Raw genomic sequence first — 22,450 nt, forward strand, 5'->3', positions numbered from 1 at the left:
GTCACACTGTTCAGGGCAGATGGCAGACAGCGTGTGTGGCGTCGTGTGGGTGAGCGGTTTTCTGATGTCAATGTTGTGGATCGAGTGGCCCATGGTGGTGGTGGGGTTATGGTATGGGCAGGCGTCTGTTATGGACGAAGAACACTAGTGCATTTTATTGATGGCATTTTGAATGCACAGAGATACCGTGACGAGATCCTGAGACCCACTGTTGTGCCATACATCCAAGAACATCACCTCATGTTGCAGCAGGATAATGCACGGCCCCATGTTGCAAGGATCTGTACACAATTCTTGGAAGCTGAAAATGTCCCAGTTCTTGCATGGCCGGCATACTCACCGGACATGTCACCCATTGAGCATGTTTGGGATGCTCTGGACCGGCGTATACGACAGCGTGTACCAGTTCCTGCCAATATCCAGCAACTTCGCACAGCCATTGAAGAGGAGTGGACCAACATTCCACAGGCCACAACTGACAACCTGATCAACTCTATGTGAAGGAGATGTGTTGCACTGCATGAGGCAGATGGTGGTCACACCAGATACTGACTGGTATCCCCCCCAATAAAACAAAACTGCACCTTTCAGAGTGGCCTTTTATTGTGGACAGTCTAACGCACACCTGTGCACTAATCATTTTGTCTAATCAACATCTTGATATGGCACACCTGTGAGGTGGGATGGATTATCTCAGCAAAGGAGAAGTGCTCACTATCACAGATTTCGACTGGTTTGTGAACAATATTTGAGGGAAATGGTGATATTGTGTATGTGGAAAAAGTTTTAGATCTTTGAGTTCATCTCATACAAAATGGGAGCAAAACCAAAAGTGTTGCATTTATATTTTTGTTGAGTGTAGTTAAATTATTCTCTCCTTGTCTGTCAGACGACATCATTTTGCACAAGCATGTTCTTCATTTGGAAAATTGGAACTAGTTTTATTTTGCACATGAATTTGCTGCTGCAGGTCATAAAACCATAACAACACCAGTGCAATGAACATGCAAACATTTTCCTCTATAGATTCAAACTATAATAACTGTGGAATTAACAACAGGCCAACATCAGATATGTCTGTCTAAAGTGTAGAGAGCTGCAGCTCCTGTGGTTGATGATGATGGGACATATCTGTCTACTAGGATGTCACGGTACACAAAAGTCACGGTTCGGTACATATTTGTGTTAAGAACTCATGTTCGATGCAGTAATTTAATTTGTGATCAGCAGGGAGCTGCTGTCTAACACTTTAGCACTATGAGACAAAGTGTAAATGTAACTCTTTTTTCATGAAAGGATTATGAATTCACTGCATCTCATCATTCACGTTAGGATGCGCGTTAAGTGTTTTGTTTTGTTTTTGCGTCATGTGGAGCTGCACTCCCTTCAATATTTTGCCCATTTTAAGTTTGTTTGATTTTTTGCGCAAGTACTGGCTTCACATAAAACCTCACTCTGTCCAGATTTGAAATCATTGTATGCAATGTTGCTATTCGGCGGCCGTCTCATCCATGAAATTTTGCTGTAATTCATATAAAACGCCAACTTTTGTCATAAGTTGGCGGTGTGTAAACTCAGATGCGGTTTGATTTCATGCGGGGACAGTAATTCATCATCAAAAGTGGCATCAGTATGCTTCTGCTTTTAGGTTTGTATTTCGAAAGAAAAAGGTGAATTAACAAATTCCATTCATATTTTTATATTTATATTCATATTCCAAAGTTTCTGATTGGAATAATCAGGTCACTCGCTTAAACTGACTGCGCCTCTTCCATTCTATATATAGAATTTTAGAATTTTATATAGAGTTTTAGTCCATTAATATTAGGTGATATAACGCCTTTTTTACACTATATATTTGTTTTATGAATTGTATGTGATGGTATGTCTATTTGGATGTTGGGGTCTGCAATAAAGTTTGATTGATTGATTGATTGACTCGCACCACAGTCACTCACACACTCCGCAGGCAGAGGAGTGTGGCCAAACCTCTTTTTCTCAGGCACAAGGTCATGCCTCCTTTTACACAGAACATGAAACAAAATCTGTGGAAATGATATGAAATGTCAGTGAGTTACAGCAACAATTAAGAGCGTGTGTATAATCACACTGTGCAGAGTCGTTCTGTGCTCTGAACCCTGGCATGCACACCGTATGGTTCAATACAAATACATTTATTATGGCACCCCTAGTGTCTACGTGTATAAAAGTCTTTTGGTGCACTCATATATTTGTAATGTGTCACAAAACCTTGTAGTAGATGTTCACCTGAACTCAAGTGTCAAAAGACCTGAAATTTTGGGCTTTCAGAGGCACCAAAAGGAGGTGTTTGAAAAAAGTAAAACTTGCATTTGTGTAAGAAAGCAGAGTGCACCACGGCATAAAACTGAACAGTTTTTACCTTAGTGTTAAAGGTGCTGCGAGCAGCACATCTCAGTGTAACTTATCCTACTTCATCCTTCCATTAATTCTATGAATGCATCCTGGTCAGTGAACAGTTTTTACATACAGCAGTGAAGCCAGGAGGTTTTATTCCAACTGTCTTCCTAGTCAGTCAGTACACTTTGAGCTGTTTGCCTGCCGGCGCGCATGTGCATCATGCACACAAAATCATTTCCTTGTCACTTCTCATTGCGCCCTCTTAATAATAACTAAATAGAACTTGATACCCTCTAGCATAAAGGTGATGAAACGTGACACTCTGATTGGTCAGATTCCTTGTATACCTACAACACACCCCTGATTAAGGTGGAGACTTTACCTGGGCTCTTTTGTGCACATCACCGTGGTTATTTAATGCTGTCTAAATAACAGTGTGAGGGTGGACCCACCTGGAAAACATTTGTGCCACGTGTTTGTGCCATGCTGTCAAGGTAGGACCCACAATGTTAAAACTGATGCACTGTTTGTTTCCATGTGTGCTGATTTTTTTCTCTCTGTAGGATTGAGAACCTTGCGCAGAGCAATGAAGGGGTCTATATCTGCAGAGCCAGCAGTGTGTATAGTCAAGCCCAGGACACCGCCAGGCTGACCATTCAAGGTATGTTTGAATCTGTTAAAATACATTAACATCCAGTTTGCATCATTAAAACAATATTTCTTTTATTCTACTCTCTTATTTCCAATTCTGTCTTTTGTGCTATTCTCAGCTCTACCAAAGGTGATGATCAATGTGCGCACGTCAGTGCAGACTGTGATGATTGGGAACTCTGTGGAGTTTGAGTGCCACGCTATTGGAGATCCTGAGCCCACTGTCAGGTGGAGTAAAGTCGGCGGGTCTCTGCCGGACCACATCATGGTGAAGGGTGGCATGCTGAGGATCGACCGGGTGACCGAGGAAGACGCGGGGCAGTACCGCTGCACCGCCACCAATGACGTGGGTTCGGTGCAGTCCCAGGTGGTCCTTAATGTCCAGTGTGAGTGCACATATATTTCATTCCACATATGTGAGACTTGTGCGTGCACATACACTGGCGCAGTGGTGACAGCAGTTTAAATCTGTGTTTTTTGGGATTTTTTTTTTTTGAAAGCCCTACCTCAGATTGCTGCACTGCCTGAAAGTAAGGAGGTGACAGTCGGGTCTGATGCTGTCTTGCCGTGCATGGCTTCAGGATATCCCGTGCCTCAGATCAAGTGGTCTAAGGTAAAAAAAAAAAAAACTCATTATTCTTGGAAATCATGAACAATATTTTGAGCACTTTACCCTAAAAAAAAAAAAAAAAAAAAAGAAGAAGAAGAAGACATCAACACTCATGAAAATATGACCTAATCATCTGTCCACTCTTTTCTCCAGCTTGGAGAAGAGCTTCCTCCAAAGTGTTTCCAGGAAGATCATGTGCTGACAGTACCTCGTGTCAGCCATGAGGATTCTGGGACATACGTCTGCACCGCCTCAAACAAACAGGGCAAAGTGGAAGCCTTTACTAGGCTCAGAGTTCACGGTTAGTCTGCAGTGGAAGGAAAAGAATGAAAAGTGTGAATGTCCAGAACAATCGTGGCTGCATGTTAAAGTGTCCTTTACCAAAAACATCTTTGCATAAAAGTTTTATTATGAGAATCATATGACACGTACAACTGGATAAATTAAGCGCATAACTGCACACAGACGTCTGTCATATAAGGTCACTATGCTGCTCACAGTGTCAAAGAAACAACGGCTATGTTTCTCTGACACATTATCTCATTAACATTATCTCATTAATATGTGATCCCTTTACTGCACCCGATTGCTGATTCCTGCAAACCTTTTGAAAAAATTATTGGTCAGTTATTTGGAAAGATATAAAATCAACTCGCAAATAAAAATGCGAAAGCCATTCTTCCTTGCACATATACAGTGCATCCAGAAAGTATTCACAGCACTCCACTTTTTCCACATTTTGTTATGTTACAGCCTTATTCCAAAATGAATGAAATTCATTTTTTCCCCTCAAACTTCAACACACAATACCCCATAATGACAATGTGAAAAAGTTTTTTTTTTTTTTTTGTTGATTTTTGCAAATTTATTAAAAATTAAAAAGCACATTCCGGTCCCTGTACGACTGCAGCGGGAGCTTGGTTCGCATTGCCGGTAGTAAGTCAAACCTGTTTCCAGTGCACGTTGGCCTCCGCCAGGGCTGCCCTTTGTCACCGGTTCTGTTCATTATTTTTAGGGACAGAATTTCTAGGCGCAGCCAGGGTGTAGAGGGGGTCTGGTTTGGGAACCACAGAATCTCGTCTCTGCTGTTTGCGGACGATGTGGTTCTGTTGGCTTCATCAAATCAGGACCTTCAGCGTGCACTGGAGCAGTTTGCAGCCGAGTGTGAAGCGTCCGGGATGAAAATCAGCACCTCCAAATCTGAGGCCATGGTTCTCGACCAGAAAAAGGTGCTTTGCCCTCTTCTGGTCGGTGGAGTGTCCTTGCCTCAAGTGGAGGAGTTTAAGTATCTCGGGGTCTTGTTCACGAGTGAGGGACGGATGGAGCGTGAGATCGATAGACGGATCAGTGCAGCATCTGCAGTGATGCGGTCGCTGTATCGGACCATCGTGGTGAAGAGAGAACTGAGTAGGGGGGCAAAGCTCTTGATTTACCGATCGATCTATGTTCTGATCCTCACCTATGGTCATGAGATTTGGCTCATGACCAAAAGAACGAGATCGCGAGTACAAGCGGCCGAGATGAGTTTCCTCTGCAGGGTGGCTGGGCGCTCCCTTAGAGATAGGGTGAGGAGCTCGGTCACTTGGGAGGAGCTCGGAGTCGAGCTGCTGCTCCTCCGCATCAAAAGGAGTCAGTTGAGGTGGCTCGGGCATCTTTTCCGGATGCCCCCTGGACGCCTCGCTGGAGAGGTGTTCCGGGCACGTCCCATTGGGAGGAGGCCCCGGGGAAGACCCAGGACACGCTGGAGGGACTACATCTCTCGGCTGGCTTGGGAACGCCTTGGGGTTCCCCCGGAGGAGCTGGGGGACGTCTGGGCGGCTTTGCTTGAGCTGCTGCCCCCGTGACCCGACTCCAGATAAAGCGGAAGAAAATGGATGGATGGATAAAAAGCACATCACATGTACATAAGTATTCACAGTCTTTGCCATGAAGCGCAGAATTGAGCTCAGGTGCATCCTGTTTCCATTGATCATCCTTGAGATGTTTCCACAGCTTAATTGGAGTCCACCTGGGGTAAATTCAGTTGATTGGACATGATTTGGAAAGACACAGACCTGTCTACATATGTCAGAGCACAAACCAAGTATGAAGTCAAAGGAATTATCTGTAGACCTCTGAGACAGGGGAAAATCTGGGGAAGGGTACAGACATTTCTGCTGTTTTGAAGGTCCAATGAGCACAGTGGCATCCACCATCCATAAAGGGATGCGCTTTGGATCCACCAGGACTCTTCCTAGAGCTGGCCACCTGTCTAAACTGAGCAATTGGGGGAGAAGGGCCTTAGTCAGGGACGTGACCAAGAACCCGATGGTCACTGTCAGAGCTGCAGCATTCCTCTGTGGAGAGAGGAGAACATTCCAGAAGGACAACCATCTCTGCAGCAATCCACCAATCAGGCCTGTATGGTAGAGTGGCCAGATGGAAGACACTCCTTAATAAAAGGCACATGGCAGCCCACCTGGAGTTTGCCAAAAGGCATGAATGCCAGGCGCCATGTTCGGAGGAAACCAGACACCATTAATACAAGGTCTGTTAAAAAAGTATCGGACCTTTTTATTTTTTTCAAAAACCTGATGGATTTGAATCACGTGTGCTTGCATGAGCCAGCCTTGAACCTTTGTGCGCATGCGTGAACCTTTCATGCCTGTCGATTGCATCATTTCCTGGTAAGCAGCCTTTGTGTGAGGTGTGTGTCGTGCACTCGGCGTTTTTTCATTCCAAGGAAAAAGACTGAACGACTGGAGCAGCGCCGCATCAAATTTTGCCAGAAACTGGGCGACAGCCACGTGGAAACCATTCGGATTATTCAGACGGCTTTCGGTGACAATCCTATGGGCATCACACAGATTAAGGAGCGGGACAACCGGTTTAAAGACGTCCGCACAACGGTGGAGAGCGAGCCACGCTCCGGTCGGCCATCAACATGCTGAAATGACCAGATCATTTCCAAAGTGAACGCTGTGGTGATGCGGGACCGTCATGTGACTATCTGAATATTGCGGAAGAGGTGGACATCAGCACTTTTTCGGTACATTCCACTGTGACAGAAGATTTTGCCATGAAAAGATTGGCGGCGAAATTCTTTCCTGAAGCTTCTGATGGTGGAGCAGAAGCGTCTCCGTGTTGAAGTCTCACAGGACATGCTGTGACATGCCCACCTCTTCCACAATTTCTCGGATAGTCACACGACTGAAAAGTCACCGAAAGCCGTCTGAATCATCCGAATGGTTGTTGAAAAAAATAAAAAAGGTCCGATACTTTTCTAACAGACCTCGTATAGTATGTTTTCCAATACTTTAGATGACTACATTTAGTTGTAACACATCACACTATGCAGTTTGCTATGAGTTAAGTAAATTATATCTTTGATTTGAATGTTTATGGAGACGTAAGGGGGAGCCGTGTGGACAACTTGGTAATAACAGCAGTGGATAAGGAGCTGGCCTGCCTTTTTTTGCCTGACTTTTTCCACATACACAATATCACCATTTCCCTCAAGTATTGTCAACAAATCAGTCTAAATCTGTGATAGTGAGCACTTCTCCTTTGCTGAGATAATCCATCCCACCTCACAGGTATGCCATATCAAGATGCTGATTAGACACCATGATTAGTGCACAGGTGTGCCTTAGACTGTCCACAATAAAAGGCCACTCTGAAAGATGCAGTTCTGTTTTATTGGGGGGGGGGGATACCAGTCAGTATCTAGTGTGACCACCATTTGCCTCATGCAGTCCAACACATCTCCTTCGCATAGAGTTGATCAGGTTGTCAGTTGTGGTCTGTGGAATGTTGGTCCACTCCTCTTCAATGGCTGTGTGAAGTTGCTGGATATTGGCAGGAACTGGTACACGCTGTCATATACGCCGGTCCAGAGCATCCCAAACATGCTCAATGGGTGACATGTCCGGTGAGTATGCCGGCCATGCAAGAACTGGGACATTTTCAGCTTCCAAGAATTGTGTACAGATCCTTGCAACATGGGGCCGTGCATTATCCTGCTGCAACATGAGGTGATGTTCTTGGATGTATGGCACAACAATGGGCCTCAGGATCTCGTCACGGTATCTCTGTGCATTCAAAATGCCATCAATAAAATCCACCTGTGTTCTTCGTCCATAACAGACGCCTGCCCATACCATAACCCCACCGCCACCATGGGCCACTCGATCCACAACATTGACATCAGAAAACCGCTCACCCACATGACGCCACACACGCTGTCTGCCATCTGCCCTGAACAGTGTGAACCGGGATTCATCCGTGAAGAGAGCACCTCTCCAACGTGCCAAATGCCAGTGAATGTGAGCATTTGCCCACTCAAGTCGGTTACGACGATGAACTGGAGTCAGGTCGAGACCCCGATGAGGACGACGAGCATGCAGATGAGCTTCCCTGAGACAGTTTCTGACAGTTTGTGCAGAAATTCTTTGGTTATGCAAACCGGTTGTTTCAGCAGCTGTCCGAGTGGCTGGTCTCAGACGATCCTGGAGGTGAACATGCTGGATGTGGAGGTCCTGGGCTGGTGTGGTTACACGTGGTCTGCGGTTGTGAGGCTGGTTGGATGTACTGCCAAATTCTCTGAAACGCCTTTGGAAATGGCTTATGGTAGAGACATGAACATTCAATACACGAGCAACAGCTCTGGTTGACATTCCTACTGTCAGCATGCCAATTGCACGCTCCCTCAAATCTTGCGACATCTGTGGCATTGTGCTGTGTGATAAAACTGCACCTTTCAGAGTGGCCTTTTATTGTGGGCAGTCTAAGGCACACCTGTGCACTAATCATGGTGTCTAATCAGCATCTTGATATGGCACACCTGTGAGGTGGGATGGATTATCTCAGCAAAGGAGAAGTGCTCACTATCACAGATTTAGACTGGTTTGTGAACAATATTTGAGGGAAATGGTGATATTGTGTATGTGGAAAAAGATCTTTGAGTTCATCTCATACAAAATGGGAGCAAAACCAAAAGTGTTGCGTTTATATTTTTGTTGAGTGTAGATATAAGCACCGGCCCAGTGGACTTCAGGGCCTTTTTCTCATGATTATTTGATAACGTAACATTAACAAAGACTTGGTATACATGGGGGGGGGGGGGGGGGGGGCACCACAGTGGTTGTCAGCACACTTGCCTCCCAACAAGAAGGTCCCTGTACTAAGCCACCTGTGCCCCAATTTCCTTGTTCATCCGGAGTTGCATCAGGAAGATCATACAGTGGAAAACGCAAGCCAAATCAACATGCGTATCCATACCGCTGTTGTGACACTAAGCCACCAGAAAAGCAAAAAGAAATGAGTTTTATGACTTAATACACATATGAAATATTCCTCATTGCTTTGTGTTATTATTATTGGGTGTATAAGTGGTTTGTGCACGTGCTTCCAAAACAGAAGGTTTTTCGGTTCAAAATAAGCTGTGGCCTTTTTCCATGTAAGATGTGGAGTTCCATGTGGAGTTGCATCAGGAAAGCCAACTCATGCAGATCCACTTTTGGATCTGTTATGACAACCCCAAGCAAAAAGGGATAAGCCAAAATAAGTCACTATTTTGAATTATTTTCTCATTATGTCTCCCTTAGGTGGGGGTGCTGTTTCTTCAAAATACAAGTAACATGGAATTCACTAGTGATATAAAAATATATATATCCTGAATCTCCAGCTTCCTTTAAATCTAACAAACTGCTCTTTAATCTAAGGCCTAGCTCATCAAAAAAACAACAAAAAAAAATCATGCCTAATTGAGAAATCCAGCTGACAAGCATACATCCTTGTAAAGAGATCCTCAGTTACCTTTGTGATTGTGTTTTTTCAGAGAGAGTGATGCCATACTTTGCCCAGGAACCCTTGTCCTACCTCACTCTACCGACCATCAAAAATGCCTACAAGACTTTCAACATCAAGATCAACTTCAGACCTGATAATGTTGATGGTAAGGAAGCACAGCCATCATATTTATTTGACAGTCTGATTATACACTGGCTGGTCTTATAGGACATGGCAGTAGTACCAGTAGGCATGAATATGCTCAGGGCTGTAGTATTATGTTTGGGTACATACAGAATAGTGTCAGTAAGGATGTGGTCACCTTGTTTAGCACTGAATTTTCTTGGAAACAACACAGTTCATTGGTGGTGGAAATCGGACCTTTGACACCATTGACCTTGACCCAGTTACATTGATCTTCACCCAAATGACTGAATGATTGATCTTTGTCTGACCTTACCAGGAAATGCCTAGAATCCACCTGCAAAGTTTGCAACGTTTGATCCTAATCTGGTTGAAAATCAAACTCCTTGAACATGACCCTCTGCCCCCCCCCCCCCCCAAAAAAATTGACCTTTGACTCCAATGATCTTGACCTTTGCCATAACAAACCCATTCAGGACCTTCATCTATCCACATACCAAATTAGTTGAAATTCAGCTAAAGGCCCTAGCAGGAGCTGGGTTACAAACAGACAAATGTTGCTGAAATTATTGTATGATTAAGTTTTTAAGTCCTGCAACGTTTTGATGTGTTTTGAGTTTGTGTTGTGTTTGTCATATTGTTCTCACTGTCTTCTGTCACTATTTTCTTCTTTCACATCTTCCTCTCACCTTTGTTGTGGGAAGGTCTCATATTGTACGCCGGTGAGTCTCAGTGCTTGAGAACCACATGAACTCAATTTTGCAGAAATGCTTTCTGGCTGCATCAGACTTTTCCCATAATGCATCTGGATCAAAGCTTTTTGAAATGCAAAATGGTGCATGGCCTGTTTTCATATGTGATAAAATCACTTGCAAGAATATTGACAGTATTTTATGTTTTGCACATACTACACTGTACAAAAAGTATTTATTTTTATTTATCTATTTTTAAGCATTAAGGCAACCAGCTACACAGACATTTTGTGTTTACTTTATTTAAAGGTATTACATTATTTTGTGCAACTTAATGGGGTTTCACCATTTCAAAATGTCTATACAAATAGACATTCTTAAATTCATCATAATCATAGTAATAATTTATTACAATTTCAAATTACATGCTGGTGAGAATGAAAATTAAACTTAATTAAATCAATCTACAACAACTTCAAAACTTATTTTTCAAGAAACACCATTGTAAGTAGATTGAACTTGACAGTTGTGATGAATCTCAAATTTAAGTTAGCCAAACTTAACTTGACATGCTAAGAAGATCCAGCTAATTTTCTTAATTTGACTAAACTCAAAATATCTGTGCAGCTGGGTTACCGGCTAACTTGAATTTGCACTTAGTGTGTTAGCTTTCGTGCTAGCAAAATGATAGCTAATGAGATGTTTAGCAAATCAAAGTATGAAATCCAAAGTTTTCCGAGAATTTCCAGATTTACAGCTGTGGAACGTACTACCCGTCACAGAGACACTGACATGGAACATTTGAATTCTGGACTGCCATATTAATGACAGATTAACTGCTTTAGTGTTAGCGTAAGCGGTTACACATTAGCAGTTACCATATGCAGGTACAGTACGCCAACCGCAGTTGATACTAACTATCAGCATGATTGATGCGAACAGTCAGTTTTTACTGACCAGTATATGTAATCTTATTTGATTGTAGCTGTTGACGACACAGATTACATGTATTTTAAGGCATGTTCCCACTTCTAATCAAGTCTCTGTGGCACATGCAAGCATGTGTTCCCAGCATGTAGGGTAACTAAAATGAAATACAGGACTTGTCTGGTCTGTACACAATGAATCCCAGAATGAATGGCAGGTTGTAACCCGGCTTTGGTTGGCTTTAAATGTGCCACACCACAGCATGCTGCTTCAATATTCAGCTTGGAAAGAGCGTACTGCTTGTACTGTAAATGATGTCCTTACTGTACAGGTCACTTACTGCAATATTTTGTACAAAATAAATAAATAAAATAAAATTTCTGCAACTGGGTTTTAGGACAATATATATTTGGACATTATGAAATATTGGTAGAATAAAGCATATGAGCAGTGTCCAATTACTTTTGAATCCTTAAAAACTGGGGCTACACAAAAAGTCCTGTTGTTCCGACACTGTTCATCTCATTTAGGGAATAACCCTGTTGTGTCTGATGATTTGCGGACGTTCATGCTGGCCATACGGTTGCAAATTGAGCTTTACTTAACACGTTGCCATAAAACGGCTATTTGTGACCGCATAACAGCATGAACGTCCACAAATCATCAGACACAACAGGGTTGTTCCCATTCTAATTCAATTCCATCATTTGCACGGTTTATTTTTCTATAAGTAATTCGAGCCGAGGCAGCGTTGCTCCACCAGCGGTCAGGGCACGGCATAATCCATCAAACTTGAAAATTCATCAAATCCATCAAATGTGAAATGATAATTCTGTATCAGAATCCACATCGATACATTCGTATGGTAGCTTAAATTCACCCATTTCGGCAGCGGCAGCAGTACGCAACTTTCTCTCCCTCTCAGCTAATATCGCTAATAGCTAGCAGCGTGCAGCCGGTGTTCTGTCGAATTGTGCGTCTCGTCACATAATTCGACAGTTCCACGTCCCGGCAATACTGTGCATGCGTGCACAGTTGCGCAGAGGACAGGAATGATATTCAACAGGAGTGTCATCTTGTCAGAACACCGGCATACATCCAAATGTGAAATGGTTGAATATTTTGCCACTGTTACCCCAATATTATACGGTCTGAAATATCATGCAATTAACCAATCAGATTCACAGAAAAAATGTAATTGTATTAGAATTGAATGTAATTACCCTAAAAAAAAAATCATAAATTTGTTTGATTTCAACTCTATATAGATGTTTAAAACAACCACTTTTTGATTGTCCATATATATATATATATATATATATATATATATATATATATATATATATATATATATATATATATAAAATTTGGTCAAATTCAAGTTCTTTTGATTTGGTGATGCAGGTATGATCCTCTACAATGGCCAGAGGATGACCACAGGAGCTGATTTTCTCTCTTTCGGACTTGTTGGTGGCCGCTTGGAGTTCAGGTCAGTTCATACGGATCTTCAGATTTTCCTGATGAACCTTTACCATAGTGATCATATCCACAAATCCTCTCGCGGTGTCTCAGGTTTGACGTGGGCTCAGGAATGGCCACCATACGGGATCCCAACCCCATCAAATTAGGAGAGTTTCACACAGTCGAGCTTCACCGTAACAACACCCATGGCTACATCATTGTAGACAGAGGCGAGCCAATCAACGGTAGCTCACAGGTACGACGGCTTCTGTGCATACAGGTTAATGTAGGTCATTCTCTGCCAGCAGCTGATGTGTTTGGTTAATACATTGTGTTCCAGGGGAAGTTTCAGGGCCTGGATCTCAATGAGGAGCTGCATGTAGGCGGCTACCCCAACTACACCCTCCTGTCTAAAACAGCTGGCATTAAGACTGGATTTGTTGGTCAGTCTACTCTACTCTACTCTACTCTGCTACTTGGTTCACACCATGATGGAACCAGAGTGGAAAAAATGTGTTTTCTGTATGATGATTGGATCTTAACACTGCGCAGGCTGTATCCGTCAGCTGATCATCCAAAGTGAGGAAGTCATCTTCAAAGATCTTGACCGCAGCTCGACAGGGGTCACAAATTGTCCCACCTGCAAAGATCATCCATGCCAGGTCACTAAAAGTACTTGTGGTACTTGTTATTCTGATCTCTGGGTTTCTTTCAGTTACATATAGACTTATCTCCTATGTGCTATATTCCTTGTGTAATCTCATGCATGTTTTTCTCCTCGTGCTTGTATATTGGCTACGTTCAGGTCATTTTTCACTGTGTGCAGGGATTAAAATTTAACATTGCTCCACTTTTTTTTAAAAGTAATGAAATGAACCTTTGTCACAATTTTTGCTATTTTTACCGTACAACAGTCTCTCATAGATACTCCAAACTGTACTTTTTTGGAATCTTTATGATCAGACAAATAAAATGTAGACCCCTGTATAATCCTACCTGGCTATAGCTGCCACCCTGGGATTGGCCACCATGCATTTTGTGTGGGCCATGGTATACTGGGGCTTTAGTCCCCTTAAGTAGTATCGATTTGGTCTAAATTGGCATCTGGGTGATGGGCTATGGATGAGGTAACTGAAGTGACACTGTTTGGCTGTGCACTGTATTCAGAATGGAGGCCAATGTGAAGATTCAGATGCTGGCTTGTATAAGTGCAGCTGCCCCAGAGGTTTCACAGGCAGCAACTGCCAGCATCACTCCTCACTGCACTGTCACTCAGGTACGTTTGACAGAGGGAACATGGGCAAACTGAGCTTTATTGACATTATATGACAGTACGGGTAAAGCAGGAATTTAATACTGTGTGTCTGTGACACAACCGTCCACAGAGGCATGTGGACCAGACGCCACTTGCATCAACCGCCCGACTGGCCTAGGCTATGATTGCCGCTGTCATCTTGGCAAGTTTGGAAACAAATGCATGGATGGTAAGATTGGCAGGCAATCGTCTTCTCTCAAAGGATTTTGATAGTCTCTTCAAGATCTTCAAAAGGTTCATGCCTGTTCTTTTCCTTCACTAGGGGAACTGGTGACCACACCTTTATTTGATGGCGAGGCGTCTTACATAGCTTATCCTCCCCTGACCAACATCCACGATGACCTGCGTGTTGAGCTGGAGTTCAAACCACTAGAGAGAGATGGCCTGATGTTCTTTTGCGGAGGGAAGAAAATGAAGGTGGAGGACTTTGTAGCCATATCCATGGTGGATGGACACATCGAATTTAGATACGAATTGGGCACAGGTAAATTGTGGAGGAGCACAACTGAAGATTAGAAAACATTTCGGATAGGTGCATATCTCAAAAGTTCTCTACATCCACATCTATTGCTATATCTCTGGTGGCATCATTGATCATCTTTGTTTTCAGGCCAAGCAATCCTTCTCAGTCCAGATCCAGTGTCTCTGGGCCAGTGGCACAGAGTTGTGGCCGAGAGGAACAAGAGGGCCGGCCAACTGAAGGTTGACCACGGGCCTGTGGAGAGGAAGACATCTCCAGGAAAAGGCCAGGGCCTCAATATCCACACGCCCATGTACCTGGGAGGAGTCCCCAACATGAGCATCCTGCCTAAACCCGCCAATGTTAGCGAAATGTTTAAAGGGTGTATTGGAGAGGTGAGATTTCCCAGCAAAAAATTAGGGACGAAGTACGTTAAAGATATCACTTTTATGTGCTTAAAGTTGTGGGTGTGTCTGTGCTCTGGACTTAGGTGTCCATCAACAACAAGAAGGTGGATCTGTCCTACAGCTTCACAGAGAGCAGAGCAATCCGCCAGTGTGTGGATACCAGTCCGTGTGACCGGCGGCCCTGTCTGAATGGCGGTCACTGCATGTCTAGTGCTGAGTATGAGTACCAGTGCCTGTGTCCGGATGGATTTGAAGGTCAGTGCTCTGTCACTCACTCTGTTGTCTCATCATACTCAATCTGCACTGAAATATCATCCATTTGTGTCGGCTGCAAGAGAGGTTTTGTTTTTGTCTTCGTATGTTTGTTGCCTTGTGGACAGTCATGTGTTGTGGATCATTTTTATTGATTTTTTGTTTTGTCTGTTGTTATAATACAAATATATAGTAGACACCTGATTCTTATGCCATTGGTAACCCCTGAAGAGTAGATGAGCTGATTGAGTTTTATAGATTTGGATGTTGACGCTGATAAAGTGATTTATTTATTTATTTATTGCTTGTGACCATGATAGCCACGTAACAATGCATGATACATACTCCATACTTTTTTATATTAAATTTTAGGGTTGTTTGTGCATAATTTAACAAGGGCAAAGAGATTTTTATAACACATTAACACCAGATTGTAGGTGCTTCAAACTTACTCCATTCTTACCCCCTAAGAATTACACAAGCTCATTAGATTTAGAGGTGTTTTGGTGCATATATTTGATTCCCCCCCCCCCGCCATCCTGACTGTAAGTCATTAACATTACATTGCAAAATCTTGATACTTACACAGTAGGTATTTCTTTGATTTTCTTGAAGGACTTTACTAAATGCATAATCAGCATGCTTCATCTCATTTGTGTTTTATGCTCTCTTTTATACTTTGTTTCTGTAAATGTAAAGCTTTTCTATATTTTTTTAAGATGATCACAATGATATTTTTGCTTCAGTAAACTCGTGGAGACTTAAAATCCATTCAAACCAATTCATACTTTGTTTAAAAAAAATTTTTTTTTAACAAAATTAAACAAAATCCAGGAGCCTCGTCTATGTATTTCCTCTAAACACTTATTTTATGGAGCTTGTTTGAATTTGACCTTTGACCCCTGATCCCAAACTGCTCTGTAAACCTGCAGGTGATCGTTGTGAGATAGTGAAAGACGCGTGCTACAGTGACCGCCACTGCCAGAACGGCGGCAGCTGTGTCAGTGGACAGTGTGTGTGCACAGCCAGACACTCAGGCCTCAACTGTCAGGAAAGTAAGTACTGAGTGATAATATCATCCACCACTACTCGACCACAAACAGTAGAATCTGTGCAGAAAATGTTTAGATGTTGTTTTGACTTATTTACACTGTCCTCCAAAAGTACTGGAACAGTTGGTATTTCACACATTTTAATTTGTTTATGCCATTTCCAATACAAAAATTACAAAAAAATAAAAATTTCCAAAATTATCTTCCTTAAACTCAAACCAAAAGTAAAACTCTACAACTTGATATAAATTAATTAAAAATATGAAAGCCAAGATGATGGGTTGCATAAGTAATGAGCCTGATAACGTGTAAATAATCAGTTTTATAGCCAGTTTTCTTCAGACAAGTCAGAGGATGGACACATTTCCAAGTCACTAAATATGTCTTGGACTTTGTTTACATCAATTTTGAAGAAATGCAAACAGTATGGCACTCTATGGTAAACCTGTATGGCGCAGACAGTTCTCAAAAACTGACTGTGCAAATCAAATCCAATCAAATCAATTTTATTTATATAGCGCCAAATCACAACAAACAGTCACCCCAAGGCACTTTATATTGTAAGGCAAAAGCCATACAATAATCACAGAAAAACCCCAACGGTCAAAACGACCCCCTATGAGCAAGCACCCGGCCACAGTGGGAAGGAAAAACTCCCTTTTAACAGGAAGAAACCTCCAGCAGAACCAGGCTCAGGGAGGGGCAGTCTGCTGCTGGGACTGGTTGGGGCTGAGGGGAGAGAATCAGGAAAAAGACATGCTGTGGAAGAGAGCAGAGATCATTCACTAATGATTAAATGCAGAGTGGTGCATACAGAGCAAAAAGAGGTGAATAAAAAGAAACACTCAGTGCATCATGGGAAACCCCCAGCAGTCTAAGTCTATAGCATCATAACTAAGGGATGGTTCAGGGTCACCTGATCCAGCCCTAACTATAAGCTTTAGCAAAAAGGAAAGTTTTAAGCTTAATCTTAAAAGTAGAGAGGGTGTCTGTCGCCCTAATCCGAATTGGGAGCTGGTTCCACAGGAGAGGAGAGGAAGAAGGAGAACAGTGAGGAAAGCCACCAAGACTCCCAAACAACCGGGAAGAAGTTATAGGCTTCTGTGGCTGTGATTGGAGAAATTGTACATAGAGCATGATTTCTATTTTCTATCCCCAGTTATACAGCTTCAGGATGAAGTGGTGTAGAGGAGGACTTTCTCAAAAAGAAGACCTGAAAGTTTAGCTACAAATTGCCAGAAGGTACATCTGCAAGCCTAGATTTGATCTTTTGGTGAAAGAAAATCCTCCTCTAATTAATCTATCTATATAATTAATCTCTACTTAATCTGTTAACTTTTTCATAAAACAATTTTTCATGTTGCTACGTCGCAAGTGGCGCCCCAAGCAGATTGTATTGGTTGTGTTGTGTTGATTTTGGCGTCACATTATTCCCGCGATAAAAAACAGGAAACCCAAAACATCAACAACAACAATAAAAAAAAAACATTTTCCTTCTTCAATGTGCCACCAGAAGTTGAAAGATAGGTATTAAAATCTCTTTTTATTAAAACATTGTTATCTTGTCAACACTGCAAACCTCTGTGTCCTGTGTCCATATAGCGTGAGTTTCATTTTGTTTTGTGTTTTGCAGAAAAGGGGGGGGGGGGGGGGGGCAAGAAATTCTTCATCCCAGCATCATCTTTCTTAAAAAAAAAAAAATCCTTATGGGATTCATTTCCATGGCAATAATAAACACTTAATAACTAGCTTGTAATGCATGCTGATAATAAGCACTCACCCTCAACAGGAACGTACCTACTGTCCAATCTGCTATCACAGATGTGTTTTTGCCTCTTGTGATGTATTTTGCGCGACATAGCAGCTGACTGAAGAAAGAAACTGCAAAAGCAAACTTTTCCTCCTGTTAGAATAACATGATTTTTCTAACCAGATCATTGTGGAAAAGTTGGCTTTTGACTCACACGTTCTGCAGAATGACGCCTCTCTGACAGCAGCTCAGGGTTTGAAATGCAGCCCTGTGCTGCATTCTGGGAGAATTTAAACCTAAGTGTGTCTGACTGCTGCACTTTTCATGGCTGTATCCTGCACACACAGGCCAGGTCGCCAGCTTCCCAGAAGCCCCGTGGAATCTGGAAGGTGGTGAAGCAAATGGTACAGTATCTTAATTTTCACTCTGCCTGACACCGACTAACAGGAACAACCCTTCCAACCTCAAACGTGGACTCTCTGAGCCAGACAGAAATGACTAAGGCTCTTTATCCTTCTTTGGAAAACTGAGAGGGGAATTCTGCATCTCTAAATGGATGTAGGTGTAAAATCATTTTGGACTTGTGGCACTGTTTTATTTGAACTGTGGCACATATGTAGAATTCTCCTGTATTTTCTTATTCTGTTACCACTGTGAATTACTGCAAGACGGCGACTCATGACGTAAAATCTTATCGCCATCAAAACTGTCTGTATGATTCAGAACCCAGTTTTTCCGTCAACTGAGAATGTTAAAAGTTCTATATGTAGACATACGGGTCCATGGTGTTACTAACAACATAAATCTCTGTTAAAAGCTCTATATGATGGTTATGTTAATGACTTTATATCTGTGCATGTGCGTGGTCAGAGGTATTGAGGAATGCCACATAACTTGTACTGCTCATGTGATCCTCAGGACTTCATCTGCATTCTGGAGCCTGATTTTAATTGCATTGTTTGTATTTCATCATTGTATCCCTTGATGAACAAAAAGTGATTTTATTGCTAAAATATCACTTTTATTTTTTATAAGCAGCTCACTAAACCCTTCTTAAGGCATCTTCCATATGGTCACCACTAGAGGCCACTCTTACAGTGAGAATGACATTTATTTTTGTGCTGTTTTGATTTGTATTTTATTTATTGTAGACTCACCCCATCAGTATGCAGCTCATTTCCACAACAATGGATATATTCCCCTTCCTAAGTCCGTTTTCCGGAGAAGGTACGTGATTCTGCAGAACCACACTGTTTCAACTCAACCTTGAGTGTTCCGATGAGTTCAGCGAGTCTGTTACTGCTTTTCTATCAAAACAATTCTAGTTGTCAAACTGGGTCCATTTGATGTCTTTGGGCTCATAATGACCCAACCTACAGTTCTACCAATTTGTCTCAATCACAGTAATAATCACTACATACACTACCAGTCAGTGGTAGGCCGAACATCACTATTAAAAGTATTTTTGCATTTTCCAGCTGTCTTTGTCACAAATTACCCAACTTTATTCACACCACCGCAATCTGAATGAATACCATATTTCTTTGTAACATATCCAGTGGAACCACACAAAATTTCAGCTTTCATTGATTAAATGTGACCAACCAGCTTCAACAAGACCAGCATTTGAGAAGTGGGTCCTTCAACCTGCCACGAAAATTAAATAGCAAAGATTCTGAATACATGTCCTGATCAACTCCAAAACTTTAGACCCTGTTCATACTTGGGTTGGCAATCCACCTCAAGGATTATTAGTGAATGAAATCTGATCCCATAAGTGCATTTAAAATAAATTGATATGTGAAAGGACAATCAGTCTTTGAAGTTACAAACCAGTTTTATTTATTTATTTTTGATGGAAATGTTTGGTAAATTCCCAAATACAATTGGCAAACTTGGCCTGAACCAGTTCAATGATGGAAATCTGCTCATTTATGTGCTTCTGTGAGAAAACTAAAAAAAAAAAGTCTGGGTTGACTTTGACTTAATGGTAAATGATTCACTGTTTGTATGTTAGCGCCCAAGATTTGCCGGAATCCATTGAACTAGAGATCAACACCAACACATCTGAAGGCCTGATCCTTTGGCAGGGGGTGGTAAGTCCAAGTCCTGGTCCTGATCTTGTTCCAGCTCCTGCTCCTGTCTTGGGACTGAAGCGTGGATTGTTTAATCTAAGTACTACTCATGTCCTTCCCTTTGCCTCTGGCTTCATCTTACAGCTGCTTTTCACTGCCTCTAATCACCACCTGATTTTCACATTTGTCACAGATCAGCCCTCAGTAATGTTCTGATAACATCACTTCAATAAGACGTCATCACATGATTTTGTTTCACTGCACGAGTTCATAGTGAGGCTGTGACATTATCGAGCTTATTGGCTGGGAGTCCTGCTCCATCTGACACCACTAAATAAATGCATGTTGCTTGATCTAACTCGCCCTCCATTTTCCTCAGGAGACCACTGGTGCACGCAATTTGCGAAAGGTGCATGCTAGTAAGAAGGTATCCACTCATGCACTCATGACACTACTTGTTCATCTGAGCTGTTTCAGAACTCACAAATATGCACTGAAGAAAGTAGAAAACAAGAACCATGTGATGCAGGGAGCACTCCGTCCGTGTTGCCTGATGCTTGTGAAAGCAACTGCATGACAGCTAATTAACTCCTCCAGTGACGTTGGGTGGAGGTTATGTTTTCACCCCATTTGTCTGTCTGTCTGTTTGTGAACAGCCCAGAACTCACAGTTTTTCATACATTGTTATGAAATTGTTACTGAAGATTCATATCCTGATGGGCAAGAACTGATTAAATTTTTAGGGTCAAAGGTCAAAGTCAGGAAAGTCCCCATCTTTAACATTGAGCTGTCAAAAAAGATCAAATGTCTCTCATATTTGAGAGTGTTATGTAGGATGGTGTCCTTTATCGACTAAAGGATTGATCCAGCAAAATTTGATCTGGATCTGATCCAGATTACAGATTTTGTGACCATTTAAATATAACATTGAAAATCCTATTTATGTATATTTTACATAATCAAACATGCCCCAATCACTCTCATATTTGAACTGAGGTCCAGACTGGCACTCACTATCGCCTGACAATGTTTGATCTGGATCTGATCTGGATTGTGGATTTTGTGGACATTTGACTTTAATATTGAAAAGCCCATTTGGTGTACATTTTGAATTATATCTCAATCAAAAGTGCCTCAATCATTCTCATGTTTCTGTTATGGATTTACTTACACCGACCAAAATTAGATGGAGGTTCCAATTTTATGCCTGTTTGTCTTCCAGTTATCAGATGGAAACCAAGTGCCAAAAAGCAATCACAAATTGTGCATAGCAGAGACAACCATTGTTCTGTGAAAATTATCTGAAGAACAATTCAGAAACCAAAAAAGTTGGAAAAAAAAAAAACCTAACACCACAAAAAAACAAACAAACTGTGCTTCAAGTACATGAACTAAATACATACTTCTGACATTTGATCACATCTAATTTATCTTATGAAAAGCCAATTCTAACAGGACTTTGACCTTGAAATTGTTTCCAAGATAAAATTTTGTGGAATTGGAAACTAGTGTTGGTGGATGTTTGCGCTCTACGAGCGCGGTGCTCTGGTTTTAAACAGTGATTATGTTCACTCTCAGGGTTGGGTAGGATTACTTTGAAATGTAATCCAAAAGTAATCAGATTACAAGTAATCCAAATGTATGTACATACATACATGTAATCCACATGTATTCTTTCAAAGTAATCCTACCCAACCTTGTTCACTCTTCTTCCTGTTAACTCTGTTATTTTCCAGGAACATGGAGAACAAGGCAAAGGCAAAGACTTCATCAGCCTCGGCCTACAGAACGGACATGTTGTATTCAGGTGCTGAGACCAAAGTCATCAATAGTTCTGCTGCCATTTGGATCAACTCATATTCATGTTGCAGTAATGGTGATGATGATGTGCTTAATATCCAGGTACCAGCTGGGCAGTGGAGAAGCAATAATCACATCCAGGAAGGTCATCAGTGACGGCCAGTGGCATAAAGTCACAGCAGTCAGGTACGATCTATGGCACAAGTCCATTTGGGAAGTGTCCAGATTCATTTTTGCTATTTAAATGGCACATAATCTGAGAGTAAAACAGGGCATGCTTATAGTCACTGAATTTAGTCATGGACTTTTTTGAGCAGAAATTTAAATAAATCAGAGTATCATCTGTTGTCCCAGAGTGAGCCCACACGCACACTACGGTTTAGAAAGTGCACTTAACGAACAAAATAAAAACAATAAATGAGAAGAAATTATTTGTCCATGTAGTAGGGTATGGTATGTCATTCTTAGGATTTTTGTGGTAAAAAATGTTTTTGCTTTTGCCATTTTGGCTTTAATAGGAACTGGGCCATTTGAAAAGGATGAGGTTCAGATTTTCTGACCCCTCCTTCCCTTCTGGGGGGGGGTCACTTCCATTTGAGCCCCTTCAGAATTAAAATCACACCTATTGCCACTATATATCGGCCAGTTTTTGTAAAATTAAAGCCGGTTCGTACCATGACTCCAGAAAGTATTCACTGCATTTTTT

At 41.9% G+C, this 22,450-nt stretch overlaps 1 protein-coding gene across 1 annotated transcript in view; it reads left to right on the forward strand.

Annotated features, from left to right (window-relative positions):
• hspg2 (heparan sulfate proteoglycan 2) overlaps positions 1-22,450 on the forward strand; it is a 294,827-nt gene that overhangs the window by 266,864 nt on the left and 5,513 nt on the right. The window contains 22 exon segments of the mRNA XM_034173084.1: positions 2,943-3,040; positions 3,150-3,416; positions 3,531-3,643; positions 3,794-3,941; positions 9,459-9,575; positions 10,258-10,275; positions 12,577-12,661; positions 12,745-12,889; positions 12,974-13,076; positions 13,186-13,295; positions 13,801-13,909; positions 14,019-14,117; positions 14,211-14,432; positions 14,559-14,803; positions 14,899-15,070; positions 16,000-16,122; positions 18,217-18,273; positions 19,021-19,096; positions 19,887-19,965; positions 20,324-20,371; positions 21,681-21,751; positions 21,847-21,930. Of these exon segments, the coding sequence (XP_034028975.1) occupies positions 2,943-3,040; positions 3,150-3,416; positions 3,531-3,643; positions 3,794-3,941; positions 9,459-9,575; positions 10,258-10,275; positions 12,577-12,661; positions 12,745-12,889; positions 12,974-13,076; positions 13,186-13,295; positions 13,801-13,909; positions 14,019-14,117; positions 14,211-14,432; positions 14,559-14,803; positions 14,899-15,070; positions 16,000-16,122; positions 18,217-18,273; positions 19,021-19,096; positions 19,887-19,965; positions 20,324-20,371; positions 21,681-21,751; positions 21,847-21,930 (2,589 nt within the window).

The sequence above is a fragment of the Thalassophryne amazonica genome, chromosome 6 (assembly GCF_902500255.1).
Source record: "Thalassophryne amazonica chromosome 6, fThaAma1.1, whole genome shotgun sequence".
NCBI lineage: Eukaryota > Metazoa > Chordata > Actinopteri > Batrachoidiformes > Batrachoididae > Thalassophryne > Thalassophryne amazonica.